A 21281-nucleotide genomic window follows, 5' to 3' on the forward strand; every position below is an offset into this window, starting at 1 on the left:
GCCTTGATTGGGTGCTGCTTTGAGCGCGTCACCGGACCGCCTTCAGGCCCCGCCCAGGCCCCGCCCCCGCCGCCCGGGTTAACCCTACAAGGCCCACCTGCCGGTCACCCGTGAGGCGGTGGTCCCGGCGGCTGGGCCCCCTGTCGGCCAGGGCAACAATGGAAGCGCTGGGAGCCCGCGGCCGCAGAATTGTCGGTTGCTGGTTCTTTTGTTCTTAGCCGCTTTATTGAGACGTAATTTGCAATTCCGCCCTTTGAAGCGCGCAGTTCACGGAGTTGTACCCAGAGCTGCGCAGCCACCGCCACCGCCTGATTTAAAGGTTTCCCTGCCCCCTCCAAGGCCGCTCTATTTCCGCGACCCGCCCGTTCTGACGGCGCTGCGCCGCGGGGCCCGGCCGCCAGGGGGCGCCGCGAGCCGGCCCTCAGTTGCGCCTGCGCCGACGCCGCGCGCGAGCCCGAGCGCGAGCCCCCGAGAGCGCGCCCGCCCCGCGAGTGCGCCTGCGCGGAGCCGTGGCCGCGCCCGCTCCCGCCGGGGGGCTCGTCGCTGGGCGGCCGGGCCATGGGGGAGGCCGAGGTGGGCGGCGGCGGCGCGGCGGGCGACAAGGGGCCGGGCGAGGCGGCCACCAGCCCGGCCGAGGAGACGGTGGTGTGGAGCCCCGAGGTGGAGGTGTGCCTCTTCCACGCCATGCTGGGCCACAAGCCCGTCGGTGAGCCGGGCGCCGCGGACCCGCGTGGGGGCGGGGCGGGCGGGCAACGGCCGGGGTCGCGGGCGGGGCGGAGTCTGCTACACCCCCACTCAGTGCCCTCGCGGACCCTGCCCCTCCTGCACCCCAACCCCGTGCCCCCGGCGGACCCTGCCCCTCCTGCACCCCAACCCCGTGCCCCCCGCGGACCCTGCTCTTCCGGCACCCACCCCTGACCTGTCTGCACCCACTCACCGTTTTCCCCTCTTACACACCCACCACTGCTCCCTCCTTCATTCCCACCCCTGCCTCCCCCTACACCCACCCACCTGGCAACCCCTCTTGCACCACCACCCCCTCCTAAACCCACTCCTACCCCCTCCTGTACCCCCACCCCCTGCCCCCCTTTTTACTCCTTCCCCCCATCTCCTACCTCTGCCCCATCTACTCCTCCCCTCTTAGCTGCTGATCCCTTCCTCCTGTAGGTGTGAACCGGCACTTCCACATGATTTGTATCCGGGACAAGTTCAGCCAGAACATTGGTCGTCAGGTCCCATCCAAGGTCATTTGGGACCACCTGAGCACCATGTATGACATGCAGGCCCTGGTGAGCTGACCCTTCCCTCCCCAGTCCTCCCAAGGCCAGAGCCTCGCCTTCCCCAGACAGATCGGGTGGCAGAGTGCCCCTCTTGCCTCCCCTTGGGGCTGTGCCAGACTCCTCTTCTCAGAGAGCTCGATGTCCCGTGGACGTCCCGTGGGGGATCACGATAACAAGAGAGCTCCAAGTAGTTCTACAAAATCTACAAGCTTAGCTCTGGTAGCTTGTTACTTGTGTGGAACGTCTCTTAGATTGGGTGGTCAGTGGAGGTCTCTCCACAGAGGTAACTGGAGAGCTAGGCCTGTGGGGGGCCCTTAGGCCTCTGTCGGTCTTATGGGAGGGCCCAGAGTGCTCCAGGCAGGAAGCTGGCCAGAGGGGAGTCACATTAAGGGGAACAGCAGTGAGTACCAGGCACACAGGGAGGCCTCATGGAACCCCCAGCTAGCCTGGGCAGGTGAGCAGGTTACCTGGGTAACCAGGATGGCGAGAAGAGACAGAGGAACGGCAGGTGTCGAGGCCCCGCAGCAGCAAGAGTTGGTGGATCAAGGAGCTTAGAGAGGCGAGTGCACTTGGAGAGTGGGGGGGGACAGGGGGCAGGGGACTAAGGGGGGTGGGAACCTGTTCCGGGGTTAGTAAGGCTCTGTCTCCCCCTGGACTTGGGCTGCACCAGCCCTCCCAGCTGAGACCCGGGGGGGTCTCGCCGAGACGGGGAGCACTTGCCCTGGCCTTGCGTCCAGATCCTGCAGTGCCACTTGCTTCCTGTTGGCCTTGGGTGAGTCGTTTGCAACTCTTTGTCATAGCGTAGAAAGGGCATAAAGATGACAGCTGTAGCCTGGCACTGACCGCCTATCCTGCAGCATGCGCCCTAGAAACTCGAGCCACTGCTGCTGCGTTCAGGACAAGCTGCTAAACTGCAGGAGGGCCTCCTGGAGTGGCCTCACTTGTGGGTCAGAGCACGTCTGCTCTCGTGAATTCCCATGCCTGTCATGTTGTGGGGTCACCTGGTCCCCAGGCACTCCTCGTGGCCTGACTCCAGGCTGGGGGGGGCCGGATCTGGACACAGAGATGAGTGCAGCAGGGTCCCTGTCCTGGGGGAGCCCCTGGTGCAGAGGGGAAGACGGAAAGACAGACAGACAGACAGCTCTGAGCTGCAGACAGTGGCTCAGAGGAGCTTGTAGCTGTGAGGCCCCACACGGGGCCCGTGTGATGCGCAGGGAGCTGCAGGGTGCCACTTGTTCAGGACTGGCCAAGACCTTGGGACTGTCCCCTCCTTAGACCTCATCACCACTATGAGTCTGATGCCAGAGTCACCCGGGGCCTTGTGAACACAAGTCCCTGGATCCACCCACAGGTGACCCATGGGCACAGGAATGGAGGAGCTTTTGAAGCTCCCAAATGTCAGTCAGCGCATTGCGGTGTGGAGGCCTCATCTCTTGCATCTCCCTCCCAATTGAGACCCTCCCAGCAGCTCAGCTTTCCCTTTGGCCAGCAGTCTGTGTTTCCAGGGTCCTGGCCCCCCTGGCATGTGTGCCCTGCAGGACAGGTGGAACCCCATAAGCATTCGACATGCCTTGCTCTACTTTGCTCCCTTACCTGATTGCCGTGAGGCTGGCTTTCCTGCCAGCAGCCTGGCTCCTGACAGGCGGATGGGCACTCAGGCGCCGTGTCCGTTCCTCAGGGCTGTCACCGCCCTGTGACTATGCTCTCGGGGTAAGGGAGCCGTCGGCAGGGAGTCCAGCCTGCCCCGTGGCAGCCACCCCAGCCTCATCTTGGGGGCTCCTGCCCATGGCTTGCACTGTAGTTTTTGCCTCCCATGAGTCTGTGTGAGAAGCCCAGCCCCGCTGACCATGCCAGCAGAAAGAACGAAGGGTCTTCACACTCCCGGGGCCCACCCGCTGCAGCCCTCTAGGACAGCTGTGTGTGTTCATTGGCTGCTCCTGAATGGCTCTTACACGTTTTTAGTGACTTGCTAAAATCACTTTTTCTTGTTTGTTTCTTATAAAAAAATAAAATGCCCTGTTTACCATCAGCATGAGTCTGAGATTCTCCCATTCCCGAATCCAGAGAGGAACTTCGTCCTTCCGGAAGAGATCATTCAAGAAGTCCGAGAAGGTGAGACTCCAGGGGTCAGATTTGGGAATTAGACAAGACGGGATGTGGTGTCAGGGTGAAGGTCATGACCTCAGGGAGGAGTGAGGGTTGCTGGTGTGATGCTCAGTCCACCTGGATTGGGGAGGCCTGGGGAGCCTCCAGGGATGAGGGGGGACTTTGATCAAGAACACTCGACTTTCTCTAAAAGCAGCCTGGCCGCAGCCGAGGTCCACACACACCTCCCGAGTCGGGAGCAGCCCAGCCTGAGCCACCCGCAGGTTGGCTTCTAGTAAATGTCAGCTGTGTCCCCCACAGGAAAAGTGATCATTGAAGAGGAAATGAAAGAGGAGATGAAGGAAGACGTGGACCCCCACAACGGGGCCGACGATGGTAAGTGTGGAGCACGCCCCACCCCTCCCCTGAGGCCCGGGACCCAGCACCCCACCCGCTGCAAGGCCTCCCTGCAGGGCGCAGCCACACGACCCCGGCCTGTGTTTCAAGTCCACTTGTAGCCAGAGCCGCTTTGTCTGGTTCAGCAGTTAAGAAGGCAGCTTCCATCTGCTCAGATGGGAGCCTCGATGTGTGTGGAAGTCGTGCATGTGGCCAACTCCGTGAAGGAACCACAGGGCAGCCTCGGGCACCAGTGTCCACTCAGGTGGACAGTGTGCAGTGCAAGGGGCCCGACTGGAGTAAAACGTGTGCCTGTCGTCTCAGAGCAGGACAGACCCTGGATAGCAGAGATGCGCAGGGCCCACGCCTTGTTCCGCCTTGTAGGACGGGCACACATGGACGGCCGGGCAGGGTCCTGCAGTCTGACCGCATGCTACCCGAGGCCCACACGGTAGGCAAGTCCTCAGGAGGACCGGGCACTCTTCAGGCCATGCGGGCGCCCCCAGCTCAGGAGAAGACTTTTGGTTCAGAGTGTCACGTGTGTAGATACAGATTTTTTTTAACTGAACAGGAAGATGAAATAAAATTCTGGATATTCTGTTTTCAGCCAAATGATTTTGTCTCCCAGTTTTTTCATCTTCAGGAAGCTTGGGGAAAGCCACAGAAAAACCCAGCAAAGACAAAGACAAGAACTCCTCAGACTTGGGGTCCAAAGAAGGGGCGGACAAGCGGAAGCGCAGCCGCGTCACCGACAAAGTCCTGACCGCCAACAGCAACCCCTCCAGCCCCAGCTCCGCCAAGCGGCGCCGAACATAGATGCTCCCCGGGGCACAGAGGAAGGCGGCTGGGCGGGAGCCGTGCTCACCAGGCAGGCAGCTGGCCAGACGCCGGAGGCCCCACACTGCCCGCTCATACCATCTGGGCTCTGGTGGAGCCTCGGGCCCAGGACGCCTGCTCTCGGGCATTGAGAGGTGTGAGTTGCGAGCCAGGCTCTGTCTTCTCTGGATGTCCACGCGTGACTGCCCGTGGTGTGGCATCAGCTCCACCTCTGCTGAAGCGCGGGTGGGCCTGAGGCTCCTGGCCGCGGAGGCACAGTGGGCCAGGCGGAGACCCGGCACAGCAGGCAGTAGAACGAGTTCCCCTCCCGCCTCTGAGGAGCGCTGGTCTTCCCGGGTGACTCGGCTCTTCCCGTGCATCCATCCGTCCATCTGTGAGCCACTCCTACAGTGACTGCCTCCTCAGGAGACAGTCAGGCCCCTGGGCCCATGCCGTGCCCCCCTCGCCGCCTGAGAAACCGAGGACTGGATGTTTTGCCTCATTCACTTGTACTGTAACGATGTATATAATTTGGTTGGTATTTCATTATTTAATTTTTAAGAAGCCTATTTTACTAGTGTTTTTTATGAGGAAAATACTGCAGAAGTTGAACCTGTGTTGTATTTTTTCTGAGATGTTTTGTTTTAAGGTGATGACTACTGAGGTACTTTTTGCTCAGTTTTTATATGCCAGTACAGAGAATTTATAGCGGTTATTTTTGTATTACTGAGTAGCTAGCAAACAGACCAAATGAGTGAGTGAGGGGAAGCCTCAGCCGTGGGCTGCCCAGGCGGTGGCCCCAGGGTGACTAAACACTGCCGTTCGACTGCGGAACATTAAAGCACAAAAAGCAAGCTGGAGTCGTGTGATTCTGAAGCGAAGATGAGTTACCTTTTCCTACATTAGGAAGTTGGTGTTTTTCCAAGGTTTGTAACTGCAGCTTACACTTAGATGACTTATTAACATTCACTGGATACAGTGTATATACAAAATAGTAACAGGCCAGAGAGGTTACTTTGTTGAGGGTGACTAGCCCTTCAACTGCAAAATGTTGGGAGAGCAAATGGGAGAGCTGGCGCCTCCTTCGGGCTGGATGGCCTGTGTGCCGTGAGGCTGCGGGCTGCTTGCTCTCCACGACGAGGGTCCAGCCATTCCACGTGGACCGAAAAGGAGGCGCTCTCCCTCCTGGCCAGCCACCACACCCCGGCTTTTCCTCTCGACAAACCACGAGGAGACAACTGCCAGCCCCCCAGCGGACGGAGCCTTCCCACCGTCCAGGAGCAGGAGGTCAGAAGGTGCCACAGCCCATGAGGCCAGGCCAGGCAGCGTTTCTTCTCCATTCTGAGATGACGTCCCTGAGGTCTGCTGCTGTCCGAGCGCAGCAGATGCCACACTCGCCCTGAATACTCACATACGGGGCTCTCTGTCGCTCTCCCCCGCCACGGAGCAGGCAGTGTGCTCTGCATGCGTCTGAGAGGGAAGAGGGGGCAGAGGTCCGCGTCGTAGTAGGTTCTAGAACCGACTCGGGGGGAACACGCGCCTGCCTTCTTGGCTTCCCTCTCGTGGCCAGCATGTCCTGCAGCCCGCCATCAGTCCTCGCTCTGTGCCAGGTCCTGTCGCTGGAGTCAGGATGTGTGAGCCCCGACCTGTCAGGGAGGCAGGACAGCCGGCACGGGGGTGGCACGTGGTGCAAGGAAGGAGCAGGATGGGGCGGGGGGCTCTTCCCCAGGCTCACTGGTGAACCTCCATCTGAAACAGCATCTTCTGGGACCTCAGAACACACTGGAAAAGCCTAATCAATAAATCAAACCTGCCTCATTTCAATTATTTTACATTTTACTGCCCTTCCAGGGGAAGGGGGCAGCCTGCAGGGCAGACAGTGGGTGCTCCCCAGCCTCGGGTGTCCCGTTCTCGCCCTGCTCCCTATGGCCTCACACCTGCCAGTGAGACTGAGCCAGCAGCCATGCTGGGTGGACAGATGCCCGTGCTCTCTGCGCTGCTCCATCTTGACCAGCTCACAGGATCTTGGCTTCCCTGTGGGCAGGTGCAGCTCAGTCTGTGCAGGTCAGACTCACAGGCATGTGTCACACCTAAGCTCTCCTGGCCTAGGGGTCTGTTCTGTGACACGAGGGTCTCGTACCCTCACCACGTAACGCAGGAGGCGCCGATGGAAGTCGGATGTCGGATCTGAAAGAGAAGACGGGGCCGCGGAACTAAGGGACACGGCGTGGTTGGTTCTGCAGTTCACTCTCTGCTAAGATTCCAGTTGTTAAAAACCTCTGTGGACCGAAGACGAGAACCCTCCACACAGGCTCCCTCCGCCAAGGACACCTGGGCCCGAGCACCTCCCCTGCAGCCACCAAAGACCTTTCCTGCATGGCCAGCCGGTGGGAATCGGGTGGGTGTGTGCTCAGCTCTCCCTTCTCTGGCCCAGCCAGACCCCCTGGATGGTCCCGAGGGACCGTGGCTCCCAGGCAGTTGGTCAGTTCATGTTGCTTGGCACGCGCAGGGTGCAGTCAGGCTTCCCACACGGCAGGTCGCGTGGGGATGGGGCAGACTTCAGCCAGATAACGTGGCTGTGACTATTTTTGCCTGAGGAAAGTGTTCCTGCAGGTCTAACCTGAGTCCACCTCAGCAAAACTAACTCCTCAAGACCCCTCAGGCGGGAGCACCGCCTCCAGGCAGACCTCCTGCTGCTGATGCCCGAGGAGTGCCCCTCTGCAAGTGCCTGTGGGTGTGACTTCCGGGGGGCATTGTGGCAGGCACACCACTCTTAGCCCCTTGCCCAGCCTCACAGCCAGCTGTCTGGACGCTGAGCCCACAGTGGCGTCCCTGGACAGCAGAGGGGAAGAAACGCCACCCTGTCACGTGGAGCCCCGGCTCTAGCTTGTTCCCACAGCAGAATCTGGGCTTCCCACATTAACACCCTCGGAGAAGAACTCTGCACAGACTGCACACAGGAACACCTAGAGACGCAGCTGGGTGTGGCAAGGATTTGTAAAGCAGGAGCTGGGCGATGTCTTAAGAACAAGTCTCTTGGGGAAGTGGCCTGCAGTGTGGCCCTGGCAGCACACAGCAGTGAGGAGGCTGTGGGCGCTGAGCACTGCCAGGCCAGATGATGAAGAGACATCCTCCTCCAGAGCAGGCTTGTCTCTGTTTTCTGGGGCAGAGAAGGGGCAGAGCCTGCACACCAAAGTGCTCTCAGCACAGCCAAACCCTGGATGATGGCCCCAGCACCCATCCACGCCTCCATCAGAGGCCCCCCACCTACCCAGACGTCACACTCAGTGTCTCCAAGGCCAGCTGCAGATAGGCTACAAGAAGGTCAGGCCCAAGTCAGCAATCCACAGTTGGCGGCAGCTGCTGGCTCTCTTACTCCCCGGGAAACCCACCCTGGCCGTTGATGGAGGACAATCTGCAGAAATGCCCAGAACACTATCCCTTTGGGGGGGGGGGGGGGTAGGCACCACCACTCCTTTCAGAAAGTGAGACAGCGTGTACCCAGCCACGTGAGACTGCCCGGAGAGCTGACGGAGGTTGACAACTACCACCGAGAAAGGGCTTTGGCTGTGCCCATGACCAAGACTGGAAGGTTCTCCACAGCTCTTGGCTGTCATCAGCTGCACAGCTTAAAAAGTGTCACCACCTCCGGGCACAGGCAGCCTGAGGCCTGTCAGCTGGCTTGCAGGGCTGGGAGAGGCCCGCGTCCCTGTGGGCTGGGCCTAGACTTCACCTTCTCACCCCCATTCCCCACAGGCAGCTCTCTCAGGAGCCATCCTCATGGCCAAATCTAGAAGCCAGACTTGAGTTTTAGCTAAAAACAACAAAATGGTATAGTAATTACAGAAGAAGAATTTTACCTAGGGTAGCCACTCCCAATTTTCATTTTGAGGGGTGGGTCACCGACTTTGCTGGAGCTCCCGTGGCCACCCAGCAGATGTCAAAGGCAGAGGTTAAGTAAGGGACTCACGGGCACCGGGAAATTTGCACCCGAAGGTGGTCTTCAGCTGCCTGAAACCTGCCAATGTCTGTAAAGAGGGCAGCCACCACCAGCCACCTCCCAGCCCCGAGAGGCCCCTAAGGGGGCACTTATCTGGAGCCAGCCTGTGTCAAGCAGCCCGAGGGTAACCCCACCTCCTGGTGTTCCAGCCTTTGTACGGTGGCCCCACTGAGTGCAGGCAGCACCCGTGTCTTACAACCAACAAAATGTGGCAAAGGGGACAGAGGTCAGGCCCACGAGGACGTGCATTATCGGATTCTGAGCACACTGGGGACACCCTCCTGCTGGCCTTGAGGAAGCAAACTGCCCAGTGGTGAACCATCTGTGGAAGGGACAGGGGGACCTCCGTCCTACAGCCCCAAGAAGGTGGTTCTGCCAACAATCCGAGAGAGCCTGGAAGCAGCCTGCTCCTCAGGTGAGGAAAACAGCCCCAGCTGACACCTGGAGAGCATCCTGGAGGGTCACCTTCGGGGGACATTCATCTGGGGGGGACAACTTCCAGGCGGTATCCTTCTAGGGGGCATCTTCGTAGGGGGATATCCTGCTGTGGGCGTCCTTGAAGAACACTCTCCAGGGGGCACACTCTCCGGTGAGATACTCTCCAGGGGCGACACCCTCTAGGGGGACACTCTGGGGAAAAGCCCTCCAGGGGGACACTCTCTAGGAGGGCCATTCTCTGGGGAGAAAGGATATTCCCCGGGGGGCCGGGTTCCAAGACATCAGCATCCTCAAGAATCCGCCAGAGGAGGCTTCCTTCAGGAGGGCATCCTTGGGGGCATCCCCTGGGCGGGGACATTACTCTAGGGCGGCATCCTGGGGGGTGATTCTCTAGGGGTGGGTGCTCCAGAGACATCCTCTGGAGGAGGGATTCTCCGGGGTAGGCATCCTGCAGGGAGGGGCCTTCTCAGAGGGGAGGGCCTTAGGGGAAACCCTCTGAGGGGCATGTCGGGGGAGGGGGTGCTCTGGGAGGGGCTCTCCTGGGGGGGGTACATCCTCTGTGGACAGCCTCCAGGGGGCATTCTTCAGAGAGACGTTGTCCCTGAGGTCATCCTCCAGGGTGGGTATCATGGCGGAGAGGTGTCCTCCAGGGGCTACGTTCAGGGGGGAAGGGATTTTCGGGACGGGTCTCTGGGGGACAGGGGTCCTCTAGAAACATCTTCCAGAGGGCACCCTGGGGGGGCATCCTTCGGGCTACATTCTTCTGGGGAGGACACTTCCGTGCGTGGCTACCTCCAGGCAGTCATGACCATGGGGACAGCTGGGGGCGGGCATCCTCGGGGCCGACGGCGTCAGCAGCACGGGGTCGCTGGGCGGCGCTTCCCCGGCCCGCCCCCCCGGCCCGCCCCCGCGCTTCCTTCTTCTTTCAGTTTCGCTTCCGCCGGAGCGCGGTCCCCGCCGCCGCCCGAGCATGGACGACCAGGACTGGGATTCGACCTGGGAGGAGGACGAGGAGGACGACGACGAGGGCCCGAGCGCCGGTGGCGACGAGGATGGCGAGGCCGGCGGCCCGGGGGACGCGGACGCGGAGGACGACGACGAGGACGAGGAGGAGCCGCGGTCCCGAGCGCTCCAGGTGCAGCCCCTCCGCACGGCCCGGCGCCCGGCCCGGACCCCCGCGCCCCTGGGGAGGCCTGCCGTGCCGCCGCGGAATGGGGGTCAGGTGCCCCTGCTCCAGGGAAAGCCGTCCCCCCGGGGCTGGAGCGGAGGCACCTCTTAGGGACCCGGCTGAGGGCTCGGCTCTTCCTCTCCAGCTGTTGCTCTCTTCCAGACCTGAGACCTTGTCCTGCTCCCCTCATGACCCCCTGGACACCCTGAGATCTGCCCTGACCTGTGCCCCCCCACCTCTGGCCCAGCCAATGGACCTTGCAGGGACATCCAGGGCCACCCTCAGACCTGCATCCCCAGGACTGAATATGATAATGACACTTTCTCCAGGGGATGCCCTGGGCGCATCCTTGACTTCCCTCCTTGTGTTACATCCCACCTCCAGTTCCTTATCTCTGTCCTCTAAATAGATCCCAGCTCTCTAGCTGGCCACCTCCACTGCTTCTGCCAGCCTCTCGGCCTCTTGGCACTCCCTGCTTCCACCCTAGTGCCGCTCAGGGAGCACCTCACCCTCTCCCCACCCCCCAAGACCCGGGTGCTCAGGCCCATGAGCCCACAGTGTGCCCCAACCCCACTGTTGCTCCCTGGGTGCGGCACCCACCCACGTGGGCTGGGGCCAACCTCCGCCATCCTGGAGGTGGCCTTGGAGCCTGCGCTGATGTGACTTGCCTGAGTGGGCTGCCAGTCCTGCCCACTGGTTATTTGTGGTTACCACCACCTGTTACTCTTGTCACCACCCATCACTGGTCCCTACCACCAGTTACTTTTGTCACCACTGGTTACTCTTATCACTACTGTCATAGAGCAGGTGACCTATCATAACCACTGGTTACTTGTCATTACCAGCTGTTTCTTTTGTTACCACTGGTTACTTGCCAGTTACCACTGGTTACTTCTGTTGCTGCTGATTACTCATCATTACCGGTGATTACTTGCTGGCACTCACTGGGTGTTGCATTCCGTCTGTGGGTGCTGTCGTCCCAGCTGGGGTTCCAGGTGTTACGAGGGCCAGATGAGAGCTGTCGCCCTGTGTCTCAATGGCTGTTGGATGAAGGTGTCTCTGCATTGTGTCTAGAGAGTCTTGGGTTCCAGCTCCTGTGGTCTCTGGGATGGGTGCTCCTGGTGGCAGATGAGAGCTCTGGTTTTCGGGTTTATCTCTGGGTGTCTTGCGGTGGTCAGCAGGAAGGACCCACAGGGGCTCCTGGGCCTGCTTGGAGGGCCAGCTGCCTCTGCACATCGCAGTGTTTGGGCAGGTATGAGTTGCTTGAGGAGGCAGGCCAGGCAGTGGTCAGGCTCACAGGCCTGGAGTCAGAGGGCAGGAGTCTGGCTCTGTCCCCGAGGCAGATTCCTGCCAGGTGTGGCATGGATTAAGTGAGAGGACACTGTCCTCTCTGCAGTTCCACAGGCCATGCTCCTGAAGCAGTGCTCTGGCTCCTTGACCACCTCGTGAGATGCCCACAATCTTCCCCGGCTCCCTCCTGCTACAGCTTCTGTTCTTCCACAAAGTCCCAATCCCTTCCCCTTCCCCCGAGGACCCCTATGGCGCTCCCCGGCTGCCCCACACTGGGCCTCGGTCTTTCATGGACCCCCATGGCGCTCCCCGGCTGCCCCGCACTGGGCCTTGGTCCTTCATGGACCCCCATGGCGCTCCCCGGCTACCCCGTACTGGGCCTCGGTCCTTCATGGACCCCCATGGCGCTCCCGGGCTGCCCCGCACTGCGTCCTGGTGGAGCTGTTTTGTACTTTGTCCTGGGCTGTGACGTATGTGCACCTGTGGGGCTGGCCCTGCTCTGAGCTTTGTACACGGCCGGGGTCCAGTTAAGCCCCATCCTCTTGATGACCCTGAGAGGTGCCCAGCTGGCCGCAGGGAGGAGAAAGAGAAACTGATGGAGAGGTGGGGCCAACTTCTGCTGAGTTTCTGTTTCCTCTCCTGGCCCTTGGCCGGTAGAAGAGAACCTCACCAGCTGGCCCTGGTTTAGAAATCAGGCAGAGAGGCAACTCCAGACCCCGGCTGGAGCTCAGAACCATTGAGGGCATCTTGGGGGCTGGGGAAAGAGTTGGAGCCAGGGGACGCAGTGGTGGGCCTGGCTCCTAACTCTCCTTCCAATGCTCCTTCGCTCCTTCCAGGATCCTGGAACCCAGGATTTTCCCCAGGATGAGCTGTGCCCTCTTGTCACACCCAGGGGCTGTATCTGCCCAAGCCCCTCCTCCTCCCCTAGCCTCAGTCAGACCCCAAGCTGGGCTCACCCTGCCCCGTGCCCCCCACCCTTGAAGTAGGGTGGGTCGGGCTGCTTTTACCCAGTATCCTGGTTACCAGTTACCTCCCAGCCTTCCCGGGATCCCTGGGTGCTTGGTCTGCAGGGACAGGGGCTGCAGGGGTTGGGGGGCAGCAAGGAGCCTCCCTCCACCCCAACCCCCACAGGGCTGGAGGCCAGGAGACACAGGGTCTTGTCAGTGAGAGTGGGGCTGGGTGGGGCTGGGATTGGCTCCCTGGGGCTTGATCATTCATCCCTTCACTGGACCCTGCAACAGGCATTTGGGGCCCCTACCGGGGTGTAGGTGGCAAGGCCACTACCCTCGGGGACTCAAGCCTGGTGACAACTTAGAGCACAGCACAAGGAGAATGCACTGGGGCAGGCGGGGTTCCTGGGGGCATATAACAGGCTGCGGCCCGAGTCGGGGTAGCTAGCAGACATGGGAGGAGGAAGCAAAGCTGGAGCTTGGGGGGCTGCACTCCAAGAACTGCGCGTTGGCCTGGGGGTCCTGAGGGCTGGAGCGAGTGAGGAGTGGAGCAGGGGTGGAGCAGGGACAGCCCTTGCTGCAGCCACTCCAGCCCCCTCTGGTTTTGCTGACTGCTGACCCAGGTCCTTGGGGCCCTCACCAGGACGAGGGCTCGCTGGGGTGGGTCCTGCTTGCTGGCCTGCCTGGAGGAGTGGGGAGGGTCTCCCATGGGGGTCTCATCTCGCCTCTTGTCTTCTCAGTCCAGGATGATGGGGTCCCGAAACCGGCGAGCCATGCAGGACACGCACAGGTACCGGCACCACTACCCGGTACGTAGCCGCCCACAGCACCCTCACACCTCAGCAGCCCGGCAGGGACAAGACCCTCCTGCTCTCCAGCCGGAGAAGGCCAGCTGGACAATGTGTCCCGTGTCTTGCCTGAAACCCCACCTGGGCCTACTGCTCTTCCCCTGTGTCTGGGGTGACGGGTGCCTTACCTTTAAAACATGGTAAAAGCACCAGTCCACGGGAGCCTGGCCCCACGAGCCCATCGCAGCCCTTGCCCTCTGCACCTGTGAGTCTCAGGCAACCCCTGGGCTGCCTTTGGGTGCAGATGAAGGGGACCTCCCAGCGCTGGCCCACTGTGGTGAGGAGGGGAAGGTGGTTGTCAGGGGGGGCTGCTGTTGTCTGCAGGGAGGCCGGTCCTCTCCTGGGGTGAGGGGTGCCGGCTGGGTGCTCAGGGTCCTCACCAGCCTGCAGAATGTCTGGAGGTCCCAGAACCCCATCCCCTAGGAATGCTTTAGTCTAATGGGCCCTCGGAGGCAGCCTGTCTCCAATGATGTCCCACCCAGCACCTTTCTCCGGCCCTTCAGGATTTGGTAGAAAGAGACGGCAATGGCGACATGCCAAACCTGAGCTTCTACAGAAACGAGATCCGGTTCCTGCCTAACGGTGCGTCCTCCTCGGCCGCCAGCAGCTCCGTCCTGGGGGGTGGGTGCTCTCCCCTCTGCCTGACCAGTCCACTAGGACATGCTTTGGGACAGGCCACAGCGTTGGGCTGGTGGCCTTCAGATAGCCCCAAGGTGCCCCCTGGAGGCTGCCGAGAGCAGACCAGCGCCCCAGCCTGCAGCCTGGAGCTGGCCTGCAGACTTGCTGTGGAGGGCTGGGCAGCAAGTGTTGGTGGCCCTGCAGGCCCAGGGTCTCTGTCCAGCTACTCAGCTCTGCTGCTGGAGTGGGAAAGCCGCATGTGTAAACTGAGTAAGAATGGCGTTTACACTTTTAAATGCTTGGGAAAAATTTAAGGTAGACTAATATTTTGTGTTGCGTGAAAATTACATGAAATCCAAATTTCAGTGTCCATAGGTGAAGTTTCATTGGAACCGCCACGCCCGTTCATTTATGTGTTGTCTGTGGCTGCTTTCCCGCCACAATGCAGCGTAATTGCAGCAGAGGCCATGTGGCCACGCAGCCTCAAATACTCACCTGGCCCTTTGCACAAACAGTGGCCGCCCTGCGGGACACCAGGCTACTGGGTGGGGCTTGCCTGGAGGTTCTGTTTGAGGACAGAGTTCCAGCTAACAGGCTGTGGTTTGGGGGAGCAGGGAGACCCCCTTCTGGGCTGGGACCACTTGTCCTTCTCCCGAGGGGCTTCTTGGGCCCTCCCACCCAGTGCACCCGGTGTGGTCTTCTCTCTCTGATGTGCCCTCGGTCAGCAATGGGGGTCCTGTTTCCAGACTGCAAAGAGGGCGTAAGTTGGGGGGTTAAAATGATGTGAGGTGTGCAGTGCAGAGCTGCTGAGTCCCTGGTTCCTCCAGAAAGGAGGGGTGGAGGCGGGAACGGGGCGTTTGGCAGCTCTGAGGTGACTTGTCCCCCTCCCGTGGGGCTGCTAGGCTGTTTCATTGAGGACATTCTTCTCAACTGGAAGGACAAGTATGACCTCCTGGAGGACAATCACTCCTACATCCAGTGGTGAGTGGGAGGGACCGGGGAGGCGCTGGGGGAAAGGGCTCTGGGGGAGGGGCTAGGGGTGCAGATGAAGGGGCTCCCCACCTCAGGCAGGACCCTGGCCTCTTCCCGAGGCACCCTGGTGCTTACTGAGCAGGCACGCTCATCCTTTCTGGAAGGTGCACAGCACTCACTGCGGGGCCAGCAGTGGCCGGGGTAGGAGTGCTTGTCCTGCAGATGCTCACCTGTGCCAGGGAGCCCCTCTGACCCGCGAGGGGGCAGGGTTCTCATGGCAGCTCGAGGTGACCCTCACCTGCATTGCTGCCTGAGAGACCCATGATGTTGCCCTGCGAACACAGTGTGCCTGTGAGGACAGCACACAGCACGCAGGGCGTCACGGGGAACAATTCTGCAGCATTAATGACCGGAAAGAAAGAACTTCAGAACCAAAGGGAAAGCTGGGCCGCCCTGGGTGGATGGTGGCAGATCAGCCTTGCTGCTGGGCGTAGGCCCTGCGCGCCTGTCCTGTGCCCTTGTCTGTGACAGCTCCCTGGAGCTCTCCCGCCCTCACCCCTTGGCTTTATTGACTCGGGAGAGCCTGCAGCACAGGTTTGTCCAGCCAGCCCCTCCTAGAGTTGAGCAGTGAGCCCAGAGAGGGCGGCAAGCTGCTCCAGGCCACCCAGCCAGCTTGTGCCAGCGTGGCTGGGAGCCCGTGTCTGCCACTCAGGGGGCCTGTGCTGTCTCTTCTCCTGAAGGCTGTTTCCTCTGCGGGAGCCAGGAGTGAACTGGCACGCCAAGCCCCTCACACTCCGGGAGGTCGAGGTGAGCCCTAGGGTCTGAGAAGCCACCTGCCCAGGGAGGGGTCCTGTCTGGCCACAGGTGTTTACGTGCTGTTGGAAGCCTCGTGGAGCACAGGAGCTGGAAGAGCCCCCAGTGTAACTATCTTCCCTCCAAAGTGGTCCTCGCCTGCGCCCCTGGGTGCTCTTTACGGGCTTCTGGGAAAATCTGACTTTCAGCAGCAGTTGGCCTCAAGTCAGGGAGTCCAGAGCAGAGGCTTGGCCTCTGTCACCCCTGGAGGGACGTGAGGGGCTCGGGGAGCTGAGGGCCCGCGGGAGGTACAGCTGGTCTGCAGAGGAGATGGTGGTGTTTCCTGCCACCCAGCCAGCCTCGGAGGCCCCTGAGCTCTGCCCAGCGGCTCAAGGAGATCCTCCCGGGGCTGAAGCAGGTGCCTCAGGCCCATGAGCCTTGTAACAGCTCAGAGTAAAGGGAGAGCTGCATGGACACATCCCGGCTCCTCCCTCGTCACTCTACCCTAAAAGTCTGGGGCCGGGCCCTTAGGTGGATCACGGCCTGAGAGAGGCACCAGCCAGCCCGAGGGCCACTGAGCTCTCCGCTCTCCTTGCGTGTGTTTTCCAGGAGTTTAAAAGCTCCAAGGAGGTCAGGGAGCGGTTTGTCCAGGCCTACGAGCTCATGCTGGGGTTCTACGGGATCCAGCTGGAGGACCGGGACACGGGCAAGGTGTGCCGGGCTCAGAACTACGAGAAGCGCTTCCAGAACCTGGACGAGTGAGGCTGCCCTGCTGCCCCCCCGCCCTGGCTTGCCCCCCCCCCGCCGCCCCCCCCCACCCTCCCCCCCCCCCTGCTGCCCCCCCCCCTGCATCGCCGCCACCCTGCTGCCCCCCTCAACCTGCACCCCACCCTGCTGCCCCCCACCCTGCATTGCCGCCACCCTGCAGCCCGCCCGCCCTACACCACCCCAGCCCTGCACCACCCCCATCCTGATGCCCCCCTCAATCTGCACCCACCCCACCCTGCTGCCTTCCCTGCCTTGCACCCCCCACTCTGCTGCCCCGCCTCTCTGCTGTCTGCCCGCCCTACATCACCCCAGCCCTGCTGAACCCCAACCCTGCTGCCCCCCACCCTGCACCCAACTCACCTGGCTTCCCCCACAGCCTGCTGTCCCACTCCATCTTGCTGCCCCCACTGCCATGCACCTCCCCACCCTGTTGCCCCAACCCACCCAGTTGTCCCCCCACCCTGCTGACCCCCCTGCCCTGTGCCCCACCTCACCCTGCTGCCTCACCCCACCTTGCTGCCCCCTGCTCTGTGCCCCACCCCAGCCGGCTGCCCCCTCATCTTGCTGCCCCCCATGCCCTGCACCCCACCCCAGCCTGCTTCCCCCCGACCCTGCTGCCCCCCTGCCCTGCTGTCCCTCCGCCCTGCACCCCACTCCACCTTGCTGCCCTCCCACCCTGCTGCCTTCCCGCCCTGTACCCCACCCTGCTGCCCCCCTCACCCTGCACCCCACCCCACCGTGTGGCCCCCACCCTGTGCCAACCCCTCCCTGTGGCCCCCCCACACCCTGTGCCCCACCCCACCCTGCTGCCCCCTGCCATACACCCCACCCTTCTCTCTTGCCCCCCGCCCTGCACCCCACCCCTGCAGTGTGGGGATCTCCAGTTGAGCATGAGGCTGTGCTAGGTTTCAGGCAGATGTGGGGGCACTTCCGGGGGCACAGCACTCGGACAAGTGACCGGGGCTCTGAGCACCCTCTCCCTTGCTCGCAGGTGTGGAAACGTAGAGAAAGCCCCAGAAGGAGTTTGGCTTCTTGGCTGTGCCCCTCCTGCCCTTGTGGGCCGGGGTCAGGTTACCAATGGGGCTCAACCCGCCTGTCAGCGTCCCTGAGCCTTGCACCTGGTTGACGGCAGGCACAGGTTGACGGCAGGCACAGCCCCTTCATCCCCATTGAGAAGCGCTGGGTGGGGAGCACAGACAGGAAGTCACTCTGCTGATGGCACAGCCCCCTTTGCATGCGGGTGACTGAGGCCCCCATACTGGAGGCCCCTGCTCTGGAGGGTCCCCTGGCCTCCTCCTGCCATGCAGGGTGAAGGGGTTCCATGGGACTAAGGGACATCCCTGTAGAGGATGCATCACAATCCCGCACCTGCATGGTCCAGGACCAGGGACCTTTTTCTCAGGGACTGAGGCGAGGCCCAGGGTGGGAGCAGGTGGGGACAGAGACTGGGCATGTGGACTGGAGTGTCTCTGCTGGTGGACACCAGGGTCCTGGAGGGTGGGGTGGAGCAGGGTGGGGGAAGGCAGGCTTTGACTGGGACCGGTGCGCAGCCCACCAGCGCCCCCACTGCTCACCCTGCCCCCAGGCACAGCCACAACAACCTCCGCATCACACGCATCCTCAAGTCGCTGGGTGAGCTGGGCCTGGAGCGCTACCAGGCCCCGCTGGCCCGCTTCTTCCTGGAAGAGACGCTTGTGCACGGGAAGCTGCCGGGCGTGCGCCAGAGCGCACTGGACTACTTCGTGTTCACCGTGCGCTGCCGGCACCAGCGCCGCAAGCTGCTGCACTTTGCGTGGGAGCACTTCAAGCCCCGCTCCAAGTTCGTCTGGGGTCCCCACGACAAGCTGAAGAGGTTCAGGCCGCACTCTCCACCTCGTCTGCCCCTGCGGGTGGGCCCCAGGCAGACCAAGGTGGACGAGAGCCCTGGGGACTCTCTCCTTGCGTCTGGTGCCCGGGGGTGGACCTGTGAGCCGGGGAAGGACAAGGAGGGGGACAGTGTGGCCCCAGGTTCCCAGCCAGGAAGTGCAGAGCCCCAGGAGGCGTCAGCCCTGGAGAGGGACCAGGAAGATGAAGCCAGGGGCTGCAGGGAGGAGGGGCCGGAGCCCTCAAGTCCTAAGGAGAGCAAGAAGAGGAAGCTGGAGGTGAACCGGCCTGAGCAGGCCCCAGGGGAACAGGCCCTCCAGGGTGCCTCAGAGGTGGAGAAGATCGCCCTGAACCTGGAGGGCTGTGCCCTCAGCCAGGGCAGCCTCCAGGCAGGGACCCAGGAAATGAGCAGCCAGGACCCAGGGGAGGTGGAGCAGCCGTGCCCCCAGCCTAGCGTGGCCAAGGTGGCCGACGAGGCGAGAAAGCGAAGGAAGGTGGACCAGGGCACCGAAGCCGACACTGAGGTGGTGGTCGACACTGAGGTGGTGGCCGGTGGTGAGGCCCCAACACCAGCCCCCACCTGGCCCCCTGCCCCATCAGGACGCCCTGAGGCCAGAGAGGGTGAGAATGGGGTCAAGGAGGAGGCAGAAGGCTATTCGGGGCCGGAGCAGGGTGCCCCCCAGAGCCCAGTGGCTGCAGGACCCACAGCAGATGAGAAGGCTGTGGCGACGGAAGTGGGGCCATCTGCCGAACCTCCAAAGTCTTAAGGGAAAGGAGAGCCAGCTGTCCATCTGGGAGCCATGGTGCCAGCTGTCCTCAGCACCCAGCAGTGCTGGCCCCTCCCTGTGGTCACTGCAGCAGCCATTGCAGCCGCTGGAAGGACACGCCCCCCTAGGGAAGGCCAAGGACTGCGGGTCCTCCCCACCTCGCCCTCTTTTCCACCTCCCCGCTCTGTGCCCTGCCCCTATCTTTGGAAATTGGCCTTTAAGAGTCTTGGGGGAGTGGGGCTCATTTTCTTAGTCTGGTTCCGAGGCCTTTCTGAATAAACTCATTTGACTTTGAGTGCTCAGGGTGTGGACAGTGGGCCTGTGGTGGGTGGGGGCTGGGGCTGGGTTCATGAGGGCTGCCGCTCGGGACTCCCTCCCTCTGGTGCGAAGTGCCCTCCTCGCCCGCACCCTGACCACAGGCCCCAAGCACACGTCCTCCTGGAGCCTCTGGGACAAGACGATCCCTTGGCTGTCTTTGTCACCAGCTCAAGAGCAGGTCTGGGGACTTGTGCACAGTCCTGTGGGGTGCGCTGGGTCGGGGGAGCAGTGCTGCGGCATCGGGTCTGGCCCATGCCTTCGCCTGCCGTGGCTCAGGGTGCCGCGATGCACCTTGGGGAGCAAGCTCAGCAGCGCCTGTGGCTCTGCCAGCTCTGTCCCCATCCTGGCAGCGCAGCTCCCGCCATCCCCCGCAGCCGTCCCAGGACCCCTGGGCTCCTCCGACCTGGCATGGGCACAGTGTGCCTCCCACCACAGCAGCCCCCTCCCCGCGGGGCACGGTTGGCTCCCAGCCCAGCTTTGTCCCCCTGGGCCAGCCCGGCCTGCCCCCACCTCCGCCCATGCACTGGCATTTCTACATCCCCACCAACCAGTGAGGAGACTACGGAGAGCCGCACACTCGCCTTTGGTGGAGTGAAAGGAGTGACGGAGCACACTGCTCTCCTTAGGGCGGAGGGAGGAGCATGGTTGCTTCTGAGAGTTTAGCTGTGATCCATGAAAGCACTGATGGTGTGGAGAGGTGTGCTGGACAAACGGGAAGTGGTTGGGGAGGGGGAGACCGAGTTAACTTTCCCTGGTGCTGGGTCACAGAGGAGTCTGACCTTTGCAGCTGGCTCCTTCCCCCAGCCCTGGTCTGCTGGAATGGGGGAACCCCCAGTGCCTGAACTCTGGTTTGGCTCAGAGATGGGGTTTCCACCAGGGAGGGGAAACTGAGATGGGTATGGGGTGTCAATCACTTCAGGATCCCAGTGACCCCGTGGTCAGGGTCCTTAGTTGAGACCATTTTCGGGCTCAAGTTCAGATGGGGAAGCTCGAAGCCTGAAGTGAGATGGAAATCCCATTGAGCACCCCTAGGGGAGGGGGTCTGTGCCCAGCAGAGGGACCTAGGCACAGGCTTCGGGGAGAACAGTGGACAGTGCTCTGGTTCCGCCGTGAGGCACGGGTGGCATGAGGCCGCTCACTGTGGCTCTTTGGGCTTTGAGGCAGGGCTGCTCTCCAGGGGGGTCTGCACGGAGCCGGGGGTGTGTTTGTGCTGGGGGCGGGGGTGGAGTGAGGTTCCAAGCACCAGGTTGAGGCCAGCTGGGCTTCCTCTGAGGCTGGTCCAGCAGGAGCCCTCACTGGCCACGTGCTGGACGTGGGGTTGAGGGAGAAATGGGCTGTGGACCCTGTGGGAGGGACTGAGGAGGAGAACTTGCCCCCAGCCCCACCCTGCTGTTTCTGAGAGTGTCCTGGGATGACGCGGACTCCACTGGAGGGCAGGAACTTTCTAGCTTCTCTTGGCCCTTCTGGATAGAATTCACACACACCCCCCATCTGAGGTGTGGCCAGGCCTGAGGGAGCCCACAGTCCAACCCACAGTGAAGTGAGATTCTCCACTGAGCCATTGCCTCCCTGCATGTTCCCTGTCCTCTTCCGTCCGCTCCCTCTGTGTGCGTTCACATCATCTCGTGTCCCGAGTTCCCACCTGCAGAAAGGGAGCACTTGCAGCACCCTACAAGCCTAGAGGACATTTCCCAGGGAATTCTGAAGATTCAGACACGGGTGGGGCCAGGAATCTGCACGTTCAATGGGCCCTGTAGGTGACCTGCATGCTTGAGAGTCCACTGGGTGGCCATTGAGGCTGCCTGACCCCAGGCGGTGTTCCTTACCCTGATGTTCCCCTACCCCCCAGGGTGAAGCACGGCTTGCCCAACTTTGTAACCCCATAGCTGCCCAAGGCTTATGAGACACAGGA

The 21281-nt window shown here is 61.9% G+C and overlaps 2 protein-coding genes across 2 annotated transcripts; both read left to right on the plus strand.

Annotated features, from left to right (window-relative positions):
• Positions 1-406: 406 nt before the first annotated feature.
• On the plus strand, positions 407-5431 carry MRGBP (MRG domain binding protein). Its single transcript, XM_046678774.1, has 5 exons — positions 407-706; positions 1168-1289; positions 3311-3392; positions 3687-3761; positions 4390-5431. The coding sequence occupies exons 1-5, from the start codon at positions 559-561 to the stop codon at positions 4575-4577; spliced, it is 615 nt and encodes a 204-aa protein (XP_046534730.1). The 5' UTR covers positions 407-558; the 3' UTR covers positions 4578-5431.
• A 4498-nt stretch (positions 5432-9929) lies between these two features.
• OGFR (opioid growth factor receptor) lies at positions 9930-19346 on the plus strand. Its single transcript, XM_046678773.1, has 7 exons — positions 9930-10150; positions 13164-13232; positions 13775-13853; positions 14792-14870; positions 15602-15668; positions 16263-16411; positions 18007-19346. The coding sequence occupies exons 1-7, from the start codon at positions 9986-9988 to the stop codon at positions 19049-19051; spliced, it is 1653 nt and encodes a 550-aa protein (XP_046534729.1). The 5' UTR covers positions 9930-9985; the 3' UTR covers positions 19052-19346.
• Positions 19347-21281: the final 1935 nt, after the last annotated feature.

The sequence above is a fragment of the Equus quagga genome, chromosome 12 (genome assembly GCF_021613505.1).
Source record: "Equus quagga isolate Etosha38 chromosome 12, UCLA_HA_Equagga_1.0, whole genome shotgun sequence".
NCBI lineage: Eukaryota > Metazoa > Chordata > Mammalia > Perissodactyla > Equidae > Equus > Equus quagga.